Source organism: Canis lupus, chromosome 9 (genome assembly GCF_011100685.1).
Source record: "Canis lupus familiaris isolate Mischka breed German Shepherd chromosome 9, alternate assembly UU_Cfam_GSD_1.0, whole genome shotgun sequence".
NCBI classification, from domain to species: Eukaryota; Metazoa; Chordata; class Mammalia; order Carnivora; family Canidae; genus Canis; species Canis lupus.
Genome location: NC_049230.1, coordinates 17789145 through 17814554, shown reverse-complemented (window position 1 = coordinate 17814554; position 25410 = coordinate 17789145). Strand labels below are relative to the sequence as shown.

The 25410-nt window shown below is 40.8% G+C and overlaps 1 protein-coding gene across 1 annotated transcript in view; it reads right to left on the bottom strand.

Annotated features, from left to right (window-relative positions):
* EFCAB13 (EF-hand calcium binding domain 13) overlaps positions 1–25410 on the bottom strand; it is a 127174-nt gene that overhangs the window by 16114 nt on the left and 85650 nt on the right. Inside the window, 1 exon segment of the mRNA XM_038546015.1 lies at positions 15173–15226. Within this exon segment, the coding sequence (XP_038401943.1) occupies positions 15173–15226 (54 nt within the window).

Here is a 25410-nt window from a genome sequence, read left to right as displayed (position 1 = left end):
ACAGAAATCTCACAGAGGAAGACATAGACATGGCCAACATGCATATGAGAAAATGCTCTGCATCACTTGCCATCAGGGAAATACAAATCAAAACCACAATGAGATACCACCTCACACCAGTGAGAATGGGGAAAATTAACAAGGCAGGAAACAACAAATGTTGGAGAGGATGCGGAGAAAAGGGAACCCTCATGCACTGTTGGTGGGAATGTGAACTGGTGCAGCCACTCTGGAAAACTGTGTGGAGGTTCCTCAAACAGTTAAAAATAGACCTGCCCTACAACCCAGCAATTGCACTGTTGGGGATTTACCCCAAAGATACAAATGCAATGAAACGCCGGGACACCTGCACCCCGATGTTTATAGCAGCAATGGCCACGATAGCCAAACTGTGGAAGGAGCCTCGGTGTCCATCGAAAGATGAATGGATAAAGAAGAAGTGGTTTATGTATACAATGGAATATTACTGAGCTATTAGAAATGACAAATACCCATTTGCTTCAACGTGGATGGAACTGGAGGGTATTATGCTGAGTGAAGTCAGTCAGTCGGAGAAGGACAAACATTATATGTTCTCATTCATTTGGGGAATATAAATAATAGTGAAAGGGAATATAAGGGAAGGGAGAAGAAATGTGTGGGCAATATCAGAAAGGGAGACAGAACGTAAAGACTGCTAACTCTGGGAAACGAATAGGGGTGGTAGAAGGGGAGGAGGGCGGGGGTGGGAGTGAATGGGTGATGGGCACTGGGGGTTATTCTGTATGTTAGTAAATTGAACACCAATAAAAAATAAATTAAAAAAAAAAGAACTTCTTAAACTCAACACCCAAAAAACAAATTATCCAATCATGAAATGGGCAGAAGACATGAACAGAAATTTCCCCAAAGAAGACATACACATGGCCAACAAGCACATGAGAAAATGCTCTGCATCACTTGCCATCAGGGAGATACAAATCAAAACCACAATGAGATACCACCTCACACCAGTGAGAAGGGGGAAAAGTAACAAGATAGGAAACAACAAATGTTGGAGAGGATGTGGAGAAAGGGGAACCTCCTTGCACTGTTGGTGGGAATGTGAACTGGTGCAGCCACTCTGGAAAACTGTGTGGAGGTTCCTCAAAGAGTTAAAAATAGAGCTTAGCCTATGAGCCAGCAATTGCACTGCTGGGGATTTACCCCAAAGATACAGATGCAGTGCAATGGCAGGACCCCTGCACCCCAATGTTTATAGCAGCAATGTCCACAATAGCCAAACTATGAAAAGAGCCTTGGTGTCCATCAAAAGATTAATGGATAAAGAAGATGTGGTCTATATATATAATGGAATATTACTCTGCCATTAGAAATGACAAATACCCACCATTTGCTTCGACATGGATAGAACTGGAGGGTATTATGTTGAGTGAAATAAGTCAATCGGAGAAGGACAAACATTATATGGTCTCATTCATTCAGGGAATATAAAAAATAATGAAGGGGTTTATAGGGGAAAGGAGAGAAAATGAGTGGGAAATATCAGAGAGGGAGACAGAACATGAGAGACTCCTAACTCTAGGAAATGAACAATAGGTAGTGGAAGGGGAGGTGGATGGGGGGATGGGGTAACCGGGTGTCGGGTACTGAGGGTGGCACTTGATGGGATGAGCACTGGGTGCTATGCTATGTTGGCAAATCGAACTCCAATAAAAGTATACAAAAAATACATATAAAAAATAAAGTATTAAGATGTTAAACTATACAGCAGTAGAACAGAAACCTAAAGATTTAAAAGTTTTCTCCTCCAAACCATCATTTTGATTTGACCTCCTGACCTCTCTAACCTGCTCTCTTTTAGTCAGGGAAGGAAAGAAAACTGAATTTAATAAGTGTCTACTAAGCATATAGTGTGATTGGTGCTTCCATATACTATATCTCAAACTTCTGTTACTATTTTCACTTTTTAAAGAAAAACAAAGAAACAGCCTCAGAAAAGTAAAGATTCTTGTCTAAAGTCACAAAGCTAGTAGGATAGAAAACTGTAGCTGTCAGATTCCTAAATCAACACTTGCTCAATTCCACCAAATCAACCAGGCTGCTGTAGAATTAAAAGCAGCACAATCATTTGCATTAATATTTTTAAAACCGACCATGAGCATCCTTACACCTCAGAAAGAACCTTCCCTAGTATGATACTCCTAACCTCTTAATCAAATCTTCACTTCTGTTTTTTGCCTACATATTTCTTTTCCCACTTTAATGAAATGCAACCTTAAGAACAATAACTATGCTTTGTTTATCCCTGCATGGGTTGATGGACATTAGGATTGTTTCCAATTTGTAGCTGCTATGAATATTCACACACAAATATTTTTGTGAACATATATATTTATTGACCTTGGAAAAATACCCATCAGGGGAACTGCTGGGTCTTATGGTAAATTTATGTTCAGCTTTTCAAGAAATGGCCATACTGATCTCCATGGTGGTTAGAATACCCTCTAGCAATTGTATGAGGTATAATTGCTCCATATTTTGCTAAAACTTGGTCTTGTCGATCTTTTTAAATTTTGCTACTCTAAGGGATGGATAGCAGTGTCTCCTAATGATTTAAATTGCATTTCTCTTATAACTAATAATGTTCAGCCTCCTTTTGTATGGTCATTGGCCAGGTATATTTCTTCTTTTGTGAAATGTCCACTCAAATCTTTTGCCCCTTTCACTGGGTATCTTCTTATGATTGAGTTGTTCTTGTATTCTGGATATCAGTCCTTGGTCACATACATTATGCCAATATATTCTCCCAATGTGTGTCTTGTCTTTTATTTTCTTAACTGTCTTTCATAAAAAGAAGTTATTAAACTTGATGAGGTCCAATTAATCATTTTTAATATTTCCCGCCAACAGTGCAAGAGGGTTCCCCTTTCTCCACATCCTCTCCAACATTTGTTGTTTCCTGCCTTGTTAATTTTCCCCATTCTCACTGGAGTGAGGTGGTATCTCATTGTGGTTTTGATTTGTATTTCCCTGATGGCCAGTGATGGCATTTTCTCATGTGTTTGTTGGCCATGTCTATGTCTTCCTCTGTGAAATTTCTGTTCATGATTGGATTGTTTGTTTATTTGCTGTGGAGTTTAATAAGTTCTTTATAGATCTTGGATACTAGCCCTTTATCTGATATGTCATTTGCAAATATATTCTCCCATTCTGTAGGTTGTCTTTTAGCTTTGTTGACTGTTTCTTTTGCTGTGCAGTAGCTTTTTATCTTGATGAAGTCCCAGTAATTCATTTTTGCTTTTGTTTCTTTTGCCTTCGTGGATGTATCTTGCAAGAAGTTACTGTGGCCAAGTTCAAAAAGGGTGTTGCCTGTGTTCTCCTCTAGGATTTTGATGGAATCTTGTCTCACATTTAGATCTTTCATCCATTTTGAGTTTATCTTTGTGTATGGTGTAAGAGAATGGTCTAATTTCATTCTTCTGCATGTGGCTGTCCAATTTTCCCAGAACCATTTATTGAAGAGACTGGAGCTATGACATTTTAAATTGTATTAATGTATTTTTCTTTTTCATATTTCCTTTCTTCCATAAATCTTTTCCTATTCAGCCATAGATAAATAATCAGAGGGTTTTTTTTAATTTTCTAAAGCTACTTTTTACAAAACAAATCTGAACATTTAACATTTCATTTTACTGTCAACCAGATGGTTGAGGGGCCAAAAAAATGACATAGGGTTGTTCCTTTCCTATTCCTTTCCTTCTTTTTTTTTCTCCTTTCCTTCTCCTTCCCACATCCTGTTTGGATAGAAGAGGGGAAAATTCTACTTTATGTTCTAAGAAAATGCAACCAGGAAGAGAAATAGAAATAAAGATCTCTGTGTCTCTGTCTCTCTCTGTTTAAGTGTTCCTGCTGCCTACTGGAACTGCACTCATCTCTACTCTCAATTGCCCTTTCCAAGTCAAACTCTGAGAAAAGGCAGGATAGAAGAAAAATTCTAGATATTTTGGTGGTAAGCAGGTAAGGGTGGTAATCAAGGAGACCGTTTGTCATGTTTCCTATTTGGATCTCTGACATGTTAGCACCTCACAGAGTTTCCAGACAACATGGCATTGTCACCAGAATAGATATTGTGGTATGGTGTCTATAGGTAGAGGAAGGGCTGGCAACAGGCTACCCTGTTGCCCCTTTGGCTTGGTATGATATGAAAGATATTCAGTTATTCTCATGTACTCCCGGTAAGAAACGTGTAAGGTTTCTCAGAGATGGAGTCAATGGATCTGCCATGGGACACCAAGTCAAAGGGAAAGGTGATCTCTAGCAGAGGCTACGGGGTAGAAAGTACAGTCTAGGGACTAGTAGAATACTTGACTGAGACTCAACGGACCTCACGAGCAGTGAGTGCTAAGGCTTACCCAGCCAAATTAGTGAGGGAAGGACCATAGATCCTTGACTTTGTTAAAAAATAAAAATAAAAAATAAACAAACAACAGCAGACCACAAATTATTCAAGTAGTGAACTTCAGCAGGAGAGGTCACCAGAATGCTCAGGATTCTTGACATGTGAAACACTGGTAAAGAGGCTATCAAGAATCCAGAGGACAACATAAGGTCTGGCCACCCTTCTCTATCAGCAGGACACCAAGCTTTCCCTGACACTGGGATACTTTTCTCAGGGAAAATAAGGGAAAGGCATGAAAAACTGAGAAGTTCCCAAAATAAACTGGATCAACCAAAAAGAAACTTTTAATTTTAAACCAGAATAAACTAGGTTAACTTTATTTTTTTAAGTTTTTACTTAAATTCCAGTTAACATATAGTGTAATATTAGTTTCAGGTCTACAAGATAGTGGTTCAACACTTCCATACAACACCTGGTGCTTATCACAACAGGTGCACTCCTTAATCCCCATCACCTGTTTTATCCATTCCCCACCCACCTTCCCTCTGGTAATCATCGGTTCTCTGTAATTAAGAGTCAGTTTCCCGAGAAAAAAGGAGTGAAAATATCAGTGAGGATGACAAAACATGAGAGACACCTAACTGTAGGAAAAGAACAAGGGGCAGTGGAAAGGGAGGTGGGCGGGGGGTTAGGATGACTGGGTAATGGACACTGAGGGGGGCACTTGGCAGGATGAGCACTGGGTGTTATGCTAAATGTTGGCAAATTGAACTCCGATAAAAATAATTTAAAAAAAGAGTCCCTTTCCCAGTTTGCCTCTTTCTTTTCCTCTCTTTTCTCATTTTGTTTCTTAAATTCCACATATGAGAGAAATTGTGTGGTATTTTTCTTTCCTTGACCAGCTTATTTCGCTTAGTACTCTCTAACTCCATCCATGTCATTGCAAATGGCGATTCTACTCTTCTTTACGGCTGAATAATAGTCCACTGCATATGCATGCATATATACACATCATCCTTTTTTTTCTTTCTCAAATCTAGAGTTAGGGTTAGGGACAGTGAAGGGGATGTGCTTGGTATCCTGCAGTTTATAGGCCAATCCCAGAGTTACCATAAACCTAACCCTGGAGAGAAGTCTCTGAAATTAGATGAAATTTAATTGGCCAACTTAAGTCCTGTCCTCTCACTTTTCAACATATTATATCCCACTCACAGCCAGAATAGGATGGTGATTGAGAGGGAAATTAGTTAGAAAGAAATAAATAATACCAAATTTGATTCTGCTACATACATACACCTATTTAATATTTTTTTTCTTTCTGACAACTTTCCTACTTTCTGTTTCTGTTCCTCTCACATCATTTGTCTTTTCTATATTTAGACTTCAGGTCTATCAGTGATTCCAGAATACCTTTAGAATCTGCTTAGTCCTGATGGCAAAACCCAAATGAATGATTCTCTAGTATCCACATTCTAAAAACTAAATCACAAAATAGTTTCCTCTTCCAAGATAGTCATATCTAAGCTAACATTTTTCTCAACATATTTTACCAGATATGTATAGATCTAGAAATTATGACACAAAATTCTCAAGACAAAACTTTGAAAGGAAATGCTTTTGATCCACTGCCAAAGTTGTCAGTAAACATTTTACTTATCTGTGTGTTTAATTGCCATACTCCCCCCAAATATTTTGAAAGTTGATAATTTTCTTTCTTCTGAAGTTGGGAAAAGAACCCAGAAATATGTTTAAGACATCACCAGTTTCAACATAAGAAAAATGCCACTCATGCTTATATATTATCATTTTAATTCAACTGCAGATGAGAACAAAGATATGAGACATCTCCAATTAGTTACACAGACTAAAATGGAGTCATGTTCTGGCAATGCTCTTAGAAATCCAGGTTAAATCAACAAAGTTTGTAGTTTTGTAACTGTTCTTTGAAATTATATTATGTATCAGTAGCACTAATGATTCCACTAACAGCATTGTTATTTTCTCTTGAATTATAAGACTAGAAGGCGGAATTGGGGAGACCCGGGCTTGCGCAACCTAAACAGCGCCGGGAGCAAGGAAAGTGGCCGATGCGCAGCGCTGCCATGCTCGGGCACTGCTCCCTGGAGGACGGTTGAGAACCCGACCGTGTGGCTAGCTGGGCTCAGAGTGGAGGAGGGTCAGGATGGACGAGGACGTGCTGACTACCCTGAAGATCCTCATCATCCGTGAGAGTAGCGTGGACAAGTCCAGCCTGCTCTTGGGGTTCACAGATGATACTTTCGATCTGGAACTTACAGCAAGGATAGATTTCTTGTTCCAGAAGCGAGGCAGTGCCAGAAACCACTAGAATGGAAGCGAAATTGACTTCCATGCTCTTCCTGAAGATGGAGAAGTGGTTAAGGCCGTGATCTTCGGGGACGAACCAGACGGCCACTCTGACCAGGTGCCCTACATCCTGATCTGGCAGGACATGATCGAGAATCCCCCTCCTTGGATAAAACCATTTTTACCCCCCCAAAGCAGGACGTACCAAGATTCTAGCCCTGCGGAAAGCCGAGAAGGAGACCGACTCTACGACCCAACCCCTTTATCCGGTCTTCCAGGATTCCTCCCCGGAGAACCAGATCCTCCCGCTGACCTACTGGGCACCCCCTCCCCCTTCCACCCCTCCATTGGAGGCACTGGGGGCTGCAGAAGGGGCGCCACCCCTCCCTGATGAGGGAGTCCCTGTGCACGGGTCAGCAGTGGGGACACGTGTAGGGACCCACCTGGTGGCCCCACCTCCAAATGCGGGGTGGCCGACTCCACCACCCTTCCTCTCCCTGCCATGCCCCCCCCCCCAAGATGAGACTGACGGACAGCTAATGTTATATTGCAAAGTTCTCTGATAATGCGAGAGATCTAATGGGGCTTTTAGATACTGTTCTCTTTACCCACCAGCCTACTTGGGATGACTGCCAACAGCTCTTGCAGGTTCTCCTCACCACCGAAGAGAGAGAACGAATTCAGGTGGAAGCCTGGAAGTCTGTCCTGGGAGAAGACAGCTGACTCAAAACCCAGACCTCATAAATGCTGCCTTCCCCTTATCCTGCCCCACCTGGGACTACAACTTGGCTGAAGGTAAGGAGAGACTCCGGGTCTACCGCCAGACTCTAATGGCAGGTCTCAAGGCTGCCGCGCAAGCCTACCAATCTGGCCAAGGTCTATGATATAAGACAGGGTAAGGATGAGAGTCCAGCAGCCTTCTTAGAGAGAATCGTGGAGGCTTTTAGGCAGTGCACCCCTATGAACCCAGAAGCCCCAGAAACAAAGGCCGCAATTATCATGGCTTTTGTTAACCAGGCCACTCCAGACATTAAAAAGAAATTGCAAAGAGTAGAGAGACTAGGAGAGAAGAGCAGTCAGTAATAGTAGCACAAAGAGCCTATAATAATAGAGGAAGTCCGGAAGAACAATAAACCAAACTAAGTGAGCAGCAGACCCAAAACCTGGCCAAGATCCTGCTAGCTACAACCATGGATGACCCACAGGAAAGACGGAGACACCTCAAGAAGCTGGCTTCAGGGACAGGTAAGGAGGATGGTCCTGGTCCCCGTCGGGAGTGCCCTAAGGTGAACAAAAACCAATGTGCTTTTTGCAAAGAAAAGGGCCACTGGGTGAAAGACTGCCCTAAGAAAAGATCTTAGGCCCCTGCCAAGATCTTGGAAATGGAGAACCTGGACAATTAGGGGAGTTAGGGTTCGGCACCCCTCCCCGAGCCCAGGGTAACTCTTAGAGTGGAGGGGCAACCTGTTGAATTCCTAGTGGACACTAGGGCACAACATTTGGTTTTATTACAACCCCAAGGGAAATTGGCAAACAAGACTTCATGGGTACAAGGGGCCACGGGCACCAAACAGTACTCATGGACTACCTGAAGAACTGAGGATCTCGGCATGGGCCGGGTATCCCATTCCTTCATGGTCATCCCTGAGTGTTCCTACCCATTGTTAGGTTGGGATTTGCTCACCAAGATGGGGACACAAATTTGCTTCCACCCCGAAGGAGCAAAAATCCTAAACAAGGAGGGGCACCCTGTTCAAGTGCTTGTCCTGAGTTTAGAAGACGAATATCGTCTCTACCAAACACCATCAGCCCCAATGACTGACATTGACCGCTGGCTGTGGGAATTTCCCCAAGTGTGGGCAGAAACGGGGAATTGGGCTGGCCTGGCACTGACCAGCCATATACATAGAACTAAAGCCAGGGGCAGACCCTGTCAGGGTCTGTCAATACCCTATGTCCTCTCGTAGCATGTACGGGAATCACACCCCACATACAGCAACTACTGGACTCGGACATATTAAGGCCTTGCCAATCGGCATGGAACACACTCCCTTGCTGCTGGTTCAGAAACCGCACTCTAACGATTACAGGTCAGTCTAGGACTTAAGGGAAGTCAACTGGCGGTGAGTAGAGGATATGCACCCTACAGTCCCAAACCCATACACCCTCCTCTCCACTCTGCCTCCAGACAAAACTTGGTATACGGTATTAGATTTAAAAGGCGCCTTTTTCAGCCTGCCTTTAGCACTCAAGAGCCAAGACCTCTTCGCCTTTGAATGGACGGGCCCTGAGAAAGACATCAATGGACTCAACTACCACAAGGATTCAAAAATTCACTGACCATCTTCAATGAGGCCTTACACAAAGACTTCGGTGAGTTCCATTCCAAGCACCCTCATTTGACCTTATTACAATATGTAGATGATATCCTGTTGGTGGCGGAGGGGACCAGGACACATGACTGCAAGGCACCAGGGACTTGCTCCAGACAATAGCAGCTCTAGGATACCGGGCCTCAGCTAAAAAATCCCAGATCTGCAGAGCACAGGTGAGCTACCTTGGGTACAAATTAAAGGATGGACAAAGATGGTTAACGGATGCACAGAAGGAAACCATCTTAAAGATCCCACAGCCGCAAACCATCCGCCAGGTATGTGAATTCCTGGGGTCAGCAGGGTTCTCTGTCGATTATGGATTCTGGGTTTTGCCGAGATGGCCAGACCCCTCTATGAGGCCACCAGGCACCAGCAAAATTTTGAATGGACAGGGGCCATGAACAGAGCTTTTAATGACCTTAAACAGGCCTTGCTGTCTGCCCCGGCTCTCGGGTTGCCTGACCTAGCCAAGCCCTTCTACCTGTATGTGGACGAGAAAGACAGGGTGGCAAAAGGGGTCCTTGTCCAGTACATAGGTCCCAGGAAGAGACCCATAGCCTATATCTCCAAAAAGCTGGACACGGTGGCTGCTGGATGGCCCCCATACTTAAAAATTATTGTCGCGGTGGCCACTATGGTTAAGGACACAGGCAAGCTGGCCATGGGGCAAGAACTGCATGTTACCATCCCACATGCTATTGAAGGGGTACTCAAACGCCCCCAGACCACTGTATCAACAATGCCCATCTGACCCATTATCAGAGTCCTACTGCTAAACCCCTTCAGAATTTTATTTAAGCCACCAACAACCCTGAATCTGGCAATGCTACTCCCTAATCCAGACTGGGACCCCCCCCCCTACATGACTGTCAAGAAATTTTGGCACAGGTGCACAGAATCAGAGCTGATCTCCAGGACTAGCCACTGCCAAACGCAGACGCCACCTGGTACATGGACGGCAGCAGTTTTGTCTGAGAAGGAGTCAGATATGCGGGGGCCGCCGTAACCAAGGAAACGGAGACAATCTGGGCAGAGCCATTGGCAGAAGTGATCACACTGGCCAAGGCACTGACCATGGGAGAAGGTAAATGAATAAACATTTACACCGACAGCAGGTACGCCTTTGCCACCGCTCACATCCACGGAGCCCTTTACAGAGAGAGAGGGCTTCTGACAGCAGAGGGAAAGACTATTAAAAACAAAACAGGGATCCTTGAACTCCTGAGGGCCCTCTGGCTGCCCAAGGCATTAGCTATCATCCATTGTCCGGGACACCAAAAGGCAGACACACCAGTAGCCAGGAGAAACCAGCTAGCTGATTTGAAAGCAAAGGAGGCAGCCCTTTCGGTGACCCAGGTCTTAGCAACCACGCTACCCGATCCGGGGGCACCGACCCTGCCGAACACCCCCAACTATACTGATGCTGATTTACACTGGATCAAACACTTGCCTATGACCCAGTGCTTGCGTGGCTGGTGGAGGGCTGCAGACTCCAGCATCATCCTGCCAGAGGAACTAGGACGGCGAGTCCTATCCAAAATGCACTGGAGTATTCATATGGGAACAATGAAGATGGAAGACCTCATACGATACACAAAGATCACTATTAAATACTCTTGAGCAAAAATCGAGCAGATTGTGGCAAGCTGCCACACATGCCAGTTAACTAATGCCACCGCCCATGGATCTAACCCAGGCACCCGGCTCTGAGGGGACTACCCAGGAGCCTACTGGGAAGTGGACTTCACTGAGGTAAAACCTGGAAAATACAGATACAGGTATTTACTCTTTACTAGTATTTGTAGATAACTTTTTCAGGATGGACAGAGGCTTTTCCCACCAAACGTGAAACAGCACAGACTGTGACCAAGAAATCCTGTTAAGATTGGATCAGACAACAGCCCAGGATTCATCTCTAAGGTAGCACGGGGAGTGGCACTAGTACTTGGGGTAGATTGGAAATTACATTGTGCATATAGGCCTCAAAGCTCAGGACAGGTAGAGAGGATGAACAGAACATTAAAGGAGACCTTAACTAAATTAGCCCTGGAGACTGGCGAGGACTGGGTGACTCTCCTCCCCTTTGCCCTGTATAGGGTGAGGAACTCACCTATAAGATGGGACTTACCCCCTACGAAATCATGTTCGGTATTCCTCCACCTATTATCCCCAATTTAAAACCTGAGGTGCTTATGAGTTTGATGATCACCAACTCCTTTTCTCCCTCCAAATGTTACAACGAACCCATGAACAGGTGTGGCCTAAGCTGAGGGCCCTCTATGAGACTGGGCCACCCCTGGCCCCCATCGATACCAGCCGGGTGACTGGGTGTATATCTGGAGATACCAACACCAGACACTTCAACCTCGCTGGAGGGGACCCTACGTTGTGATCCTGACCACTCCCACTGCTCTCAAAGTCAACGGGATTACTCCCTGGGTCCACTACACCCACGTCTGGCCAGCTGATCCACACTCCACACGCCATTCTCAAGGGCTTTGTTCCAGAATGGAAAAGCCAACCAGACAAGGACAATCCCCTAAAGCTAAGACTGTGCCGTTCTCACTTATTTCCCACCTCCAAGACTCCCTAGGCTGAGGTTGTCCTTCAAAATAGATTAGACTCAGTCTTCTTACAACAAAGGCAGGGGGGTGGGGTGGGATGGGTTATGTGCTGCCTTAAACACAGGATGTTGCTTCTTCACTGGGATGTAAACAGGAGCGAGAACAGCAACAAGGTTGGTTTGAATCCTGGTTTAATCATTCCCCCTGGCTCACTCTGAGAGCAACCTGGACCCATGATAGGGTCCTTCCTTAGGTTCCTCTGAGAGGGGGAAATGTCAAGGCCGAGAAAATTAAGGCCATTCCACCTTAAGTTCAGCGTTAGCACAAGTACAGCCATCTCAGGCCCTTTTGGATAAGAGCTGAAATTTACATTACCTCAGTTACAGGAAAAAAAACAGCTTATAGGTTAACCCTGGAAAGCCCCATATTAGAATGAGAACAAAGCTCAATGCTCTTGAAAGCCCCATATCAGAATGTAAACAGAACTTGAGAAATTCCTCCACCCCTTCTGGAGGTCCCCTAGACCAGCCCATAAAACTAAGCTGGAACCCACCTCGGGGTCCAAGTCCCTGCTCCGCTGTGTCGGGTATACTTGGACCTAAGCTCAAGCTTGTAAATAAACCCTCGTGTATTTGGAAAAAAAAGAATTATTATATTATTCAATATAAGTGAAATCTGAGGAATACATACATTTTATCCTAGTATTTACCCTCTGGCCTCTGGTTCCCCATCTACAAAATGATGACTATAATAGTACCTATATCATAGATATAATATTAATAAATTAATAAATTACATAAAGTGCTTAACGCAATGCCTGGTACAGAGAAAGTCCCCATTAAATAGTAGTTATTACTATTTTTATTATGAAATTCAGGTTTCAGATTTCTGAAGTGTGGCAAAAATGAGCACATCATTGCTAAAACCTCTATAGAAAGGAACACTTCTGTCAAGAAATAGCAATATAGTGTTATTTCAAAGATACTGAAATTCAAAGTCAAAGTTGTTCATTAGAAAAGTTTTTTTTTAGTAGTTAAATTGGCAGGAGTTACAAGGCAATGATTACATAATTCAAAATACTATTGCAAACCTCTATGTTTATTGCAGCAGTATTTACAATAGCTTAGACATAGAAGAAAACTAAGTGTCTATGATAAATGAATGAAGATAGATGCACAGAAGACAGACACACACACACATGCACACACACTGGAATATATTATTCAGCTACAAAAAAGAATGAATGAATGAAATCTTGCCATTTGCTACAACATGGATGGATATTCCGGGTATCATGCTAAGTGAAACAAGTGAGACAGAGAAATAAATACCAGATGATTTCACTTTTATGTGGAATCTAAAAAACATATAAACAAACATACAGAAAACAGAAACAAACTCATAAATACAAAAAGGAAACGGTTGGTTGCCAAAGGAAAGAAGAGTGGGAGGATGCATGAAACAGGTGAATGGGATTAAGAGGGACAAACTTCTAGTTCTAAATAAGTCACAGAGATGAAAAGTACAGCATAGGCAATATAGCCAATAATATCATAATAACACTGTATGGTGACAGATGGTAACTATATTTATTGTGGTGAGCATTTTGTAATGTATATAATTTTTGAAACACTGTTGTATGCCTGAAAACTAATATAACATTTATGCCAAACAAACTTCAATAATAAAAAAAACTTTAATAGTTGCATAAATATGTTTTGAAAACATGAGTATCTCAGTTTTACATTAACTTCTCACCTATGATAGCTTTTGCTTTATTCATTAGTTTATTAGATTGAACTTTCCCATCAGCTGGAAAATGGGATACAAATTACAGAGATCACAATGAGATTCACAAACAGAATATGAACTTACTCATTGTGAAATAGAGCATCAGAAATCAACAACTTCCCATGATAGATGTCTATGTCTCTCCTCCATCTCCACATCATAAAAAATTTAAAAATGAGTACTCTGCAAATGGTACAATGTTCTTTTAAAGTACTAAGATGTTAAACTCTACTTACAGCATTAGAACGGAAACTTAAAGATTTAAAAGTTTTCTCCTCCAAACCCATCATTTTGATTTGATCTCCTGACCTCTCTAACCTGTTCTGTTTCAGTCAGGGAAGGAAAGAAAACTGAATTTAATGATTGTCTACTAAACCATGTAGTGTGATGGGTGCTTTCATACCATAACTCAAACTTTTGTTATTATCATTTTTTAAAGAAAAACAAAGAAACAGCCTCAGAAAAGTAAAGATACGTGCCTAAAGTCACAAAGCTAGTAGGAGAGAAAACTGTAGCTGTCAGATTCCTAAATCAACACTTGCTCCATTCTACCAAATCAACCATGCTGCTGGGGTAGAATTTAAAAGCAGCCAATCAAAAAATAAAAATAAAAAAAAAATAAATAAAAGCAGCCAATCACTTGCATTAATATTCTTAAAACTGACCATAAGCATCCTTACACTTCAGAAAGCACCTTCCCTAATATGATACTCCTAACTCCCAAGTCAAATTTTCACTTCTGTTTCTTGCCTACATATTTCTTTTCCCACTTTAATCAAATGCAACCTTAAGAACAATCACTATGGGGGATCCCTGGGTGGCGCAGCGGTTTGGCGCCTGCCTTTGGCGATCCTGGAGACCCGGGATCGAGTCCCACGTCGGGCTCCTGGCATGGACCCTGCTTCTCCCTCCTCCTGTGTTTCTGCCTCTCTCTCTCTCTCTCTCTCTCTCTCTCTCTATGTCTATCATAAATAAGTAAATAAATAAATAAATATTTAAAAAAAAGAACAATCACTACAACTTATCCCTGCATGGGTTGATGGATATTAGGATTGTTTCCAATTTGTAGTCATTAGGAATAAAGCTGCTATGAATGTTCATTCACAAATATTTTTGTGAACATATATATTCATTTATCCTGGAAAAACACCCATCAGGGGGATTGCTGGGTCTTATGGTAAATTTAGAAAAAAGAAAATCCTTTTCTACCCTAAGATCACAATATTATTTACCTATGTTTTCTTCAAGAAGTTCTCCTTAGGGCAGATATATAAATAGTTGTCTTTAACTAATAAATGAAAATTGAATTTTGGGTTTAGTTTTTATTAACTAAATTCATTGGAAACAATCTAACGTACATTACTTTTCAAAAAGTGGCAAAATATGCAAAATATACAAAAAAGAATTTGCCACAGATACTACTGAAAGTTTATTTTATTATTTTAAAGATTTTATTTATTCATGAGAAACAGAGAGAGAGAGGCAGAGACATAGGCAAAGAAATAAGCAGGCTCCTCACAGGGAGCCCAATGCGAGACTCAATCCCGAACCCCAGGATTATACCCCGATCCGAAGGCAGACACTCAACTGCTGAGCCACCCAGGCATCCCACTGCTGCAAGTTTAAAAAGTTTATATACTTAATTAAATCTCTAGCACTTAACATAGTATCACTTATTTAGTAAATATCTGTTAAATAAATGAATGAATTAGTTCATTAACAAATTTTTCACTCACCAGCAGATGACCTCCCATCTTTTATCCCATTCTTCTCATTCATGTCTTTATCAGCTGTAAAATAAGAAACTAGGTCACAAAGCTAAATACTTATAGTGAATTTTATAAAACTATTAATGTAAATATAGCAATTTAAGGAAGTTGTATGTATTGATCTAAATATGATCCAACTTAATTCCAAATAAATATAAGGAATAGGAAAAAAGAAAGCTATTAGTCAATGAAGATTCCTGTTTCAGAGACATAATGAATCATAATGACCTACAAAATAAGGCAGTTTGAAATAAATAATGAACAAAAAAAATCAGAATTCAAGTTTTTAGTATCTTTCAAAACTCACAATGAGTTCCCTTTTAGAAGGTGATGAAAAGAAGACACATTCAGGGTGCCTGGGGGGCTGGGTTGGTAGAACATGTGATTCTGGATCTTGGGGTTGCAGGTTTGAGCTCCGCACTGGGCAGAGAGATTGCTTAAAAATAAAATCTTAAAAAAAAACATTCATTCTGCTCATGTAAGGAGATGGTGATAAGGCATCTTTTCTTTCCTTGTGACCTAACAAAACTTTTAAGCAATCCATTTTAATGAGCTGCCTCTTAAAATTGTGCAAACCAACCAAGAAAAACAGGGTCTGTGCTTGATAGTATTTTAGGAGCCCTGGAAGGCAGCATGACATGCAGCCTGTGCTGAGAAAATACAGTCAGAGGAAAGTAGAGAAGAAATGGGAGCACTGAAGAGGGAGGGGGCAAGATGGCGGAAGAGTAGGATCCCCAAGTCACCTATCCCCACCAAATTACCCAGATAACTTTCAAATCACCCTGAAAACCTATGAATTCGGTCTTAGATTTAAAGAGAGAACAGCCTGGAATGCTACAGTGAGAAGAGTTCACGCTTCTATCAAGTACAACTTGTTTTTGGCCACTCTGCACTGAGCAAAATGACTAGAAGGAGAAACTCACCTCAAAAGAAGGAATCAGAAACAGTCCTCTCTCCCATAGAGTTACAAAATTTGGATTACAATTCAATGTCAGAAAGCCAATTCAGAAGTATAATTATAAAGCTACTGGTCACTCTAGAAAAAAGTGTAAAGGATTCAAGAGACGTCCTGACTGCAGAATTTAGATCTAATCAGGCAGAAATTAAAAATCAATTAAATGAGGGCAGCCCCAGTGGCGCAGCGGTTTAGAGCCGCCTGCAGCCCAGGGTGTGATCCTGGAGACCGGGGATCGAGTCCCATGTCAGGCTCTCAGCATGGAGCCTACTTTTCCCTCTGCCTGTGTCTCTGCCTCTCTCTCTCTCTCTCTCTCTCTCTCTGAATAAATAAATAAAATAATCTTTTTAAAAAATCAATTAAATGAGATGCAATCCAAACTAGAGGTTCTAATGACAAGAGTTGACGAGGTAGAAGAACGAGTGAATGACGTAGAAGACAAGTTGATGGCAAGGAGGGAAACTGAGGAAAAAAGAGAAAAACAAAAGATCATGACAGCCTCAGAAGGAAAAATCTACATTTAATTGGGGTTCCCCAGGGTGTCAAAAGGGACAGAAGTCAAGAATATGTATTTGAACAAATCATAGCTGAGAATTTTTCTAGCCTGGGAAGGGAAACAGGCATTCAGATCCAGGAGATAGAGAGATCTCCCCCTAAAATCAATAAAAACTTCTCAACACCTCAATCTTTAATAGTGAAACTTGCAAATTCCAAAGATAAAGAGAAGATCCTTAAAGCAGCAAGAGACAAGAAATCTCTAATTTTATGGAGAGAAATATTAGATTAACAGCAGACCTCTCCACAGAGACCTGGCAGGCCAGAAGGGGCTGGCAGGATATATTCAGGGTCCTAAATGAGAAGAACCTGCAGCCAAGAATACTTTATCCGGCAAGCCTCTCATTCAGAATAGAAGGAGAGATAAAGAGCTCCAAGATAGGCAGAAACTGAAAGAATATGTGACTACCAAGCCAGCTCTGCAAGAAATACTAAGGGGGGACTCTGTAATAGAAAGAGGAGGTCCAAGGGAACAATCCACAAAAACAGGGACTGAATAGGTATCATGATGACACTAAATTCATATCTTTCAATAGTAACCCTGAACGTGAATGGGCTTAATGACCCCATCAAAAGGCACAGGGTTTCAGACTGGATAAAAAAGCAGGACCCATCTATTTGCTGTCTACAAGAGACTCATTTTAGACAGAAGGATACCCACAGCCTGAAAATGAAAGGTTGGAGGACCATTTACCATTCGAATGGTCCTCAAAATAAAGCAGGGGTAGCCATCCTCATATCAGATAAACTAAAGTTTATCCCAAAGACTGTAGTAAGAGATGAAGAGGGACACTATATCATACTTAAAGGATTTATCCAACAAGAGGACCTAACAATCATAAATATTTATGCCCCGAATGTGGGAGCTGCCAAGTATATCAATCAATAACCAAAGTTAAGACATACTTAGATAATAATACACTTATACTTGGTGACTTGAATGTAGCACTTTCTACAATTGACAGATCTTCTAAGCACATCTCCAAAGAAACAAGAGCTTTAAATGATACACTGGACCAGATGGATTTCACAGATAATTACAGAACTTTACATCCAAACGCAGCTGAATACACATTCTTCTCAAGTGCACATGGAACTTTCTCCAGAATAGACCACATACTGGGTCACAAATCGGGTCTGAACCGATACTAAAAGATTGGGATCATCCCCTGCATATTTTTAGACCATAATGCTTTGAAATTAAAACTAAATAACAAGAAGAAGTTTGGAAGGATTTCAAACACGTGGAGGCTAAGGACCATTCTGCTAAAAGATGAAAGGGTCAACCAGGAAATTAGGGAAGAATTAAAAAGATTCATGGAAACTAATGAGAATGAAGATACAACCATTCAAAATCTTTGGGGTACTCTCACAGAACATGAGAGACTCCTAATTCTGGGAAAAGAACAAGGGGTGGTGGAAAGGGAGGTAAGTGGGGGTGGGTGTGACTGGGTGACGGGCACTGAGGGGGGCACTTGATGGGATGAGCACTGGGTGTTATTCTATATGTTGGCAAATTAAACACCAATACAAAAAAAAGAAACCTAAAAAAAAGTCATAGAATATGTAACATCTTGGGATAAGCTTATTAAACGCAGTATAAAGGCAAAATCTTTGGGATACAGCAAAAGCAGTTCTGAGGGGGAAATGCATCGCAATACAGGCATACATCCCCAAACTGGAAAGAATGCAAATACAAAAGCTAACCTTGCACTTAAAGGAGCTGGAGAAAAAACAGCAAATAGATCCTACATCCAGCAGAAGAAGAGAGTTAATAAAGATTCGAGCAGAACTCAATGAAATAGAGACCAGAAGAACTGTGGAACAGATGAACAAAACCAGGAGTTGGTTCTTTGAAAGAATTAATAAGATAGATAAACCATTAGCCAGCCTTATTAAAAAGGAGAGAAAAGACTCAAATTAATAAAATCATGAATGAGAAAGGAGAGATCACCACCAATACCAAGGAAATACAAACGATCTTAAAAACTTATTATGAGCAGCTGTACGCCAACAAATCAGGCAATCTATAGAAGAAATGAATGCATTCCTGGAAAGCCACAAACTACCAAAACTGGAACAGGAAGAAATAGAAAACCTGAACAGGCCAATAACCAGGGAGGAAATTGAAGCAGTCATCAAAAACCTCCCAAGACACAAAAGTCCAGGGCCAGATGGCTTCCCAGGGGAATTCTATCAAACGTTTAAAGAAGAAACCATACCTATTCTACTAAAGCTGCTCAGATAGATAGAAAGAGATGGAATACTTCCAAATTTGTTCTGTGAGGCCAGCTTCACCTTAATACCAAAACCAGACAAAGACCCCACCAAAAAGGAGAATTACAGACCAATATCCCTGATGAACATGGATGCAAAAATTCTCAACAAGATACTAGCCAATAGGATCCAAAAATACTTAAAGAAGATTATTCACCATGACCAAGTAGGATTTATCCCTGTGATGCAAGGCTGGTTCAACACCCGTAAAGCAATCAATGTGATTGATCATATCAGCAAGAGAAAAAACAAGAACTATATAATCCTCTCATTAGATGCAGAGAAAGCATTTGACAAAATACAGCATCCATTCCTGATCCAAACTCTTCAGAGTTTAGGGATAGAGAAAACATTCCTCAGCATCTTAAAAGCCATCTACGAAAAGCCCACAGAAAATATCATTCTCAATGGGGAAGCACTGGGAGCCTTTCCACTAAGATCAGGAACACGACAGGGATTTCACTCTCACCACTGCTATTCAACATAGTACTAAAAGTCCTAGCCTCAGCAATCAGGCAACAAAAAGACATTAAAGGCATTCAAATTGGCAAAGAAGAAGTCAAACTCTCCCTCTTTGCAGATGACATGATACTCTACATAGAAAACCCAAGGACTCCACCCCAACATTGCTAGAACTCATACAGCAATTTGGCAGCATGGCAGGATACAAAATCAATGCCCAGAAGTCAGTGGCATTTTATACACTAACAATGAAACTGAAGAAAGAGAAATTAAGGAATCAATTCCATTTACAATTGCACCCAAATGCATAAGGTACCTGAGAATAAACCTAACCAAAGATGTGAAGGATCTATACCCTAAAAACTACAGAACACTTCTGAAAGAAACTGAGGAAGACACAAAGAGATGGAAAAATATTCCATGCTCATGGATTGGAAGAATTAATATTGTGAAAACGTCAGTGCTTCCCAGGGCAATTTACACATTTAATGCAGTCCCTATCAAAATACCATGGGCTTTCTTCAGAGAGTTGTAACAAATCATCTTAAGATTTGTGTGGAATCAGAAAAGACCCCGAATAGCCAGGGGAATATTAAAAAAGAAAACCAGAGCTAGGGGCATCACAATGCCAGATTTCAGGTTGTACTACAAAGCTGTGGTCATCAAGACAGTGCGGTACTGGCACAAAAACAGACACATAGATCAATGGAACAGAATAGAGAATTCAGAAATGGGCCCTCAACTTTATGGTCAACTAATATTCGACAAAGAAGGAAAGACTATCTACTGGAAAAAGGACAGTCTCTTCAATAAATGGTGCTGGGAAAAATTGGACAGTCACATGCAGAAGAATGAAACTAGATCATTCTCTTACACCATACACAAAGATAAACTCAGAATGGATGAAAGATCCTAATGTGAGACAAGAATCCATCAAAATCCTAGAGGAGAACACAGGCAACACCCTTTTTGAACTTGGCTACAGGAACTTCTTGTAAGATGCATCCATGAAGACAAGAGAAACAAAAGCAAGAATGAACTATTGGGACTTCATCAAGATAAGAAGCTTTTGCACAGCAAAAGAAACAGTCAACAAAGCTAAAAGACAACCTACAGAATGGGAGAAGATATTTGCCAATGACGTATCAGATAAAGGGCTAGTTTCCAAGATCTATAAAGAACGTATTAAACTCAACAGCAAAGAAACCAACAATCCAATCATGAAATGGGCAAAAGACATGAACAGAGATCTTACAGAGGAAAACATAGACATGGCCAACAAGCACATGAGAAAATGCTCTGCATCACTGGCCATCAGGGAAATACAAATCAAAACCACAATGAGATACCACCTCACACCAGTGAGAATGGGGAAAATTAACAAGGCAGGAAACAACAAATGTTGGAGAGGATGCGGAGAAAGGGGAACCCTCTTGCACTGTTGGTGGGAATGTGAACTGTTACAGCCACTCTGGAAAACTGTGTGGAGGTTCCTCAAAGAGTTAAATATAGATCTGCCCTATGACCCAGCAATTGCACTGCTGGGGATTTACCCCCAAAGATACAGAGTCAGTGAAACGCCGGGACACCTGCACCCCAATTTTTATAGCAGCAATGTCCACGATAGCCAAACTGCGGAAGGAGCCTCGGTGTCCATCGAAAGATGAATGGATAAAGAAGATGCGGTCTATGTATACAATGGAATATTACTCAGCCTTTAGAGATGACAAATACCATTTGCTCGACATGGATGGACATGGAGGGTATTATGCTGAGTGAAATAAGTCAATCGGAGAAGGACAAACATTATATGGTCTCATTCATTTGGGGAATATAAAAAATAGTGAAAGGGAATAAAGGGGAAAGGAGAGAAAATGAGTGGAAAGTATCAGTGAGGGGACAGAACATGAGAGACTCTAACTCTGGGAAAAGAACAAGGGGTGGTGGAAAGGGAGGTGGGCAGGGGGTGGGGGTGACTGGGTGATGGGCACTGAGGGAGGCACTTGATGGGATGAGCATAACACTGGATGTTATGGTATATTTTGTCAAATTGAGCTCCAATAAAAAAAATAAAAAATAAAGAAATGGGAGCACTGCCATCTTCAGCAGAAGAGTGTGTCACAGCCACCACATTTTCCACAGCTCCAAAATAGATCAAATAGCAAAAGATCTCCTGTGACCCAGTAAAAGGAAAAGAGGTTAGAGACAGAAGCCAAAAGTCCCAATGTGCCTGACAGTCAAGCGGAGGTTCCACAGCCAGTACAGAAGGCAAGATAAAATGCCAAGTGAAAAGGGAGGTCATTGAGTGAATGCCAGCATGAAGATTTAAAAATAAATGAGGATAGGAGCAGACATATTATCATAATGATGGTAACCTCTGGTTTGTCTCAACTATAGTAACCTACCTGGCCGAAGCTGCTCCTTCATTTTCTTTTCTGAGCCCTACAACACCATTTCCATACCCGGACACACCAGTATTTCTATTTGGAATGCCTGAACCACCCGTCCTAATCTATAAAGTCCAGGTGAGGACTACTTAACCTCTCTTCCCAGTCTTCTGCAAACTAGGGAGTCAGGTACAAGAGCAGCCAGCTTTTCTGTATAATTCTATTGTCAAGGATTCATTCAGTGCTGTTTCCTTCACATCCATTTCCCTGTCAGTGTCAGGCCTCCTCTCCCAAGCTCCGCTTGCCTAGGGAACATTGTCTGGTCCTAGCTGTGGTTCCCCCATCACTCTTTCCTCACACCCCTTATTGTCATCATAAGGCAAGATGCCCATTCTCAACACTTCTAGTCAACATTATACTGGAGGTGCTAGCCAATAAAATAAGTCAAGAACAAGAGAAAGAAATAAAAGGCATAGAGAATGGGAAGAAAGAAGTAAAATCATGTCTATCTGCAGATTACATAATTATTTACATGAAAATCTTAAGGAATCTACCAAAATACCAGGGCTAATAAGAAAATTTAACAGAGCCACAGAGTACAAGGGTAATTCAAATAAATAGATTCAATTTTATCATATTGGCATCAAACAATTTTTCCATTTTATTCTTCAAAACCATGCTTCCAAACTGTCTTCTGAAGAACACAGGAAAAACTAGTATGTGAACTACAAAGGGTTCTGTACAACTTGAGGTTAGCCTTGGGAAATGAATGAGGAAGTAAAGGTAACAGAATTGAGAATAGTAATGGGGGCTTCCACTATAACAGAATATTTTTATTTCTTTAAAAATCAAAAAGTTAAAGGTCCAAAGCAAATATAGGAAACTATTAAATGTTGTTAAATCTATTATTTCCTATAATTTCTGTGTGTTTGAAATATTCCATAATTTTTTCAAGTTTTTACTTAAATTCTAGTTAGTTAACATATAATATTGGTTTCAGGTATGGAATATAGAGATTCATCACTTATATACAACACCCAGTGCTCATTACAAGTACCCTTTTTAATCTGTATTATCATTTTACCCATGGTAAATGGGTAAAAGTACCCATTTTACCCATTTTACTCACCTCTTTCCATCAACCCTCAGTTTGTTCTCTATCATGAAGAGTCTGTTTTATGGTTTGCCTCCCCCTCTTAATCTCCCACTATGTTCATCTAGTTTGTTTCTTAACTTCTACATATAAGTGAAATCATATGGTATTTGTCTTTCTCTGACTGACTTATTTTGCTTAGCACAATACACTCTAGCTGCATCCATATCACTGCAAATGGCAAGATTTCATTCTTTTTGATGGCTGAGTAATAGTCCATTTTATATGTATATACCACATCTTCTTTATGCATATATCAGTCAATGGACATTTGGGCTCTTTCTATTGTTTGGCTATTGTTAATAATGCTCCTATAAACATTGGGGCACAAGTACCCCCTTCAAACTAGTACTTTTGTAGCCTTTGGGTAAATACCTATTAGTGTAATTCTGGATTGTTGGGTATCATTTCTAAAATTATCAAAACAAAATAACAACAATGAAAGAATTCTGTGATCTGGTAGATTCAGGGTCTGCTGTATATCAACTCTATCAAACTCTTTTTTTTAATATTTTATTTATTTATTCATGAGACACAGAAAAAGAGAGAGAGAGAGAGAGAGAGAGAGAGGCAGAGACACAGGCAGAGGGATAAGCAGGCTCCATGCAGGGAGCCCGACGTGGGACCCTGGGCCAAAGGCAGGTGCTAAACTACTGAGCCACCCAGGGATCCCTCTATCAAACTCTTAAATGTATAAAGTCTCTTAATAGTCTGGTTGCAGGGAAATTTGTTTTATACTCTAGTGTTTTTCATATTTAGTCACAGGACTCTTTTTTATGACATATTCATAGATATCCCATGGGCCAGCATTCACGGATACCAGTTTTTGATACACTGCTTCATAAAGAATGACTTCCCAAAATAGTTTAAAGAATTATTCAATGCAAATTAATACACTAAAATAGAAATAGAAAAAATTTTAAAACACACAAGAAAAAGGTAGTAAATAACAAACAAAGCCAATAGTTATAATGATTAAATATTAAATTTAGATCTGAACTTTTTGGAAGCTAAGGCATAATGGGGAACTCAGGTTACTGTCTACACAAAGAAGCACACTGGTCTTTGGGAGAGAGAAAGGTTTTTTTATATATTAAATTTCAAGACATTTTTCATATTCATCACTAAATAGCATAATGGGCAATGCTTTCAGGAGATACAGTGACACTTTTGTTATGGCTGTTTTTGGCACCAGTTCTCAAAAACAGCTGAGATATATTAGAAAGTTGCCTCAAAAAAGGCATTTCTACAAAACATCTCTTCATAAATATTTTTGGCTTGTCAAAGCTACACGTGTGTGCCTATCCAAAAGTAGGTGGAGATGGTTGAAGAAGTAAACCTTGAGCTTCTGCAACCAATAAGCATGCTTAAAAATGGACAGTATAAAGTGATTTGAATGTGTGTATAATTTTGGCTTGGTGTCAGAAGTCTTCTTCTCACTTAAATGTGCAAACTATAAATCGTTCCTTCCTTTTTCAGCACCAGAGGGGCAAGAAAGGGCAGCCTACCAGGGAACTCAGAGGCCTAAGATTATGGAAACACCAGGCAAACCAAAAGAGGGAAAGGGTTCTTTTTTTTTTTTTTTTTTTTTTTTTTTTTTTTTTTAATTTTTTATTTTTTTATTTATGATAGTTACAGAGTGAGAGAGAGGCAGAGACACAGGCAGAGGGAGAAGCAGGCTCCATGCACCGGGAGCCCGATGTGGGATTCGATCCCGGGTCTCCAGGATCGCGCCCTGGGCCAAAGGCAGGCGCCAAACCGCTGCGCCACCCAGGGATCCCAAAAGAGAGCAAGTCTTTTTTTTTTTTTTTTTTTAATTTATGATAGTCACACAGAGAGAGAGAGAGAGAGAGAGAGGCAGAGACATAGGCAGAGGGAGAAGCAGGCTCCATGCACCAGGAGCCTGACCTGGGATTCGATCCCGGGTCTCCAGGATCGCGCCCTGGTCCAAAGGCAGGCGCCAAACCGCTGTGCCACCCAGGGATCCCCTGTTCTTAACGTTATAACTGACAAACATTGTGCTAAATTTAAACTTTGAATTAGTGTATAAAGAGAAATTTTTTAAAAACCCACAGAGCTAATACAAAGAAATAGCCAAAGAAAACAATATTCAAATAAAAGAAAAATAACAAACCTGAACAAAAATTCTCCTAATAGTAACAAAGGTTTTCACTAGTTTCTTGATAAAGAATTATTATAAATCAGTACCAGGAACCACTAATTATCATGTTAAAATGTCTCATGCAATTACACTTAAGTTAAAGAAGAGTAACTTGTAAACAACCTAATGCCAAGTGCTGTTTTAGTCATTTTAACTAATAATATTCTTTTCTTCATAAGGCCCTTACTGAAAAGATAACTGCAGTCAAGATTCTGGTCTCAGACTAGGCAAAAGAGGTAACTAGTACTCTCTAAA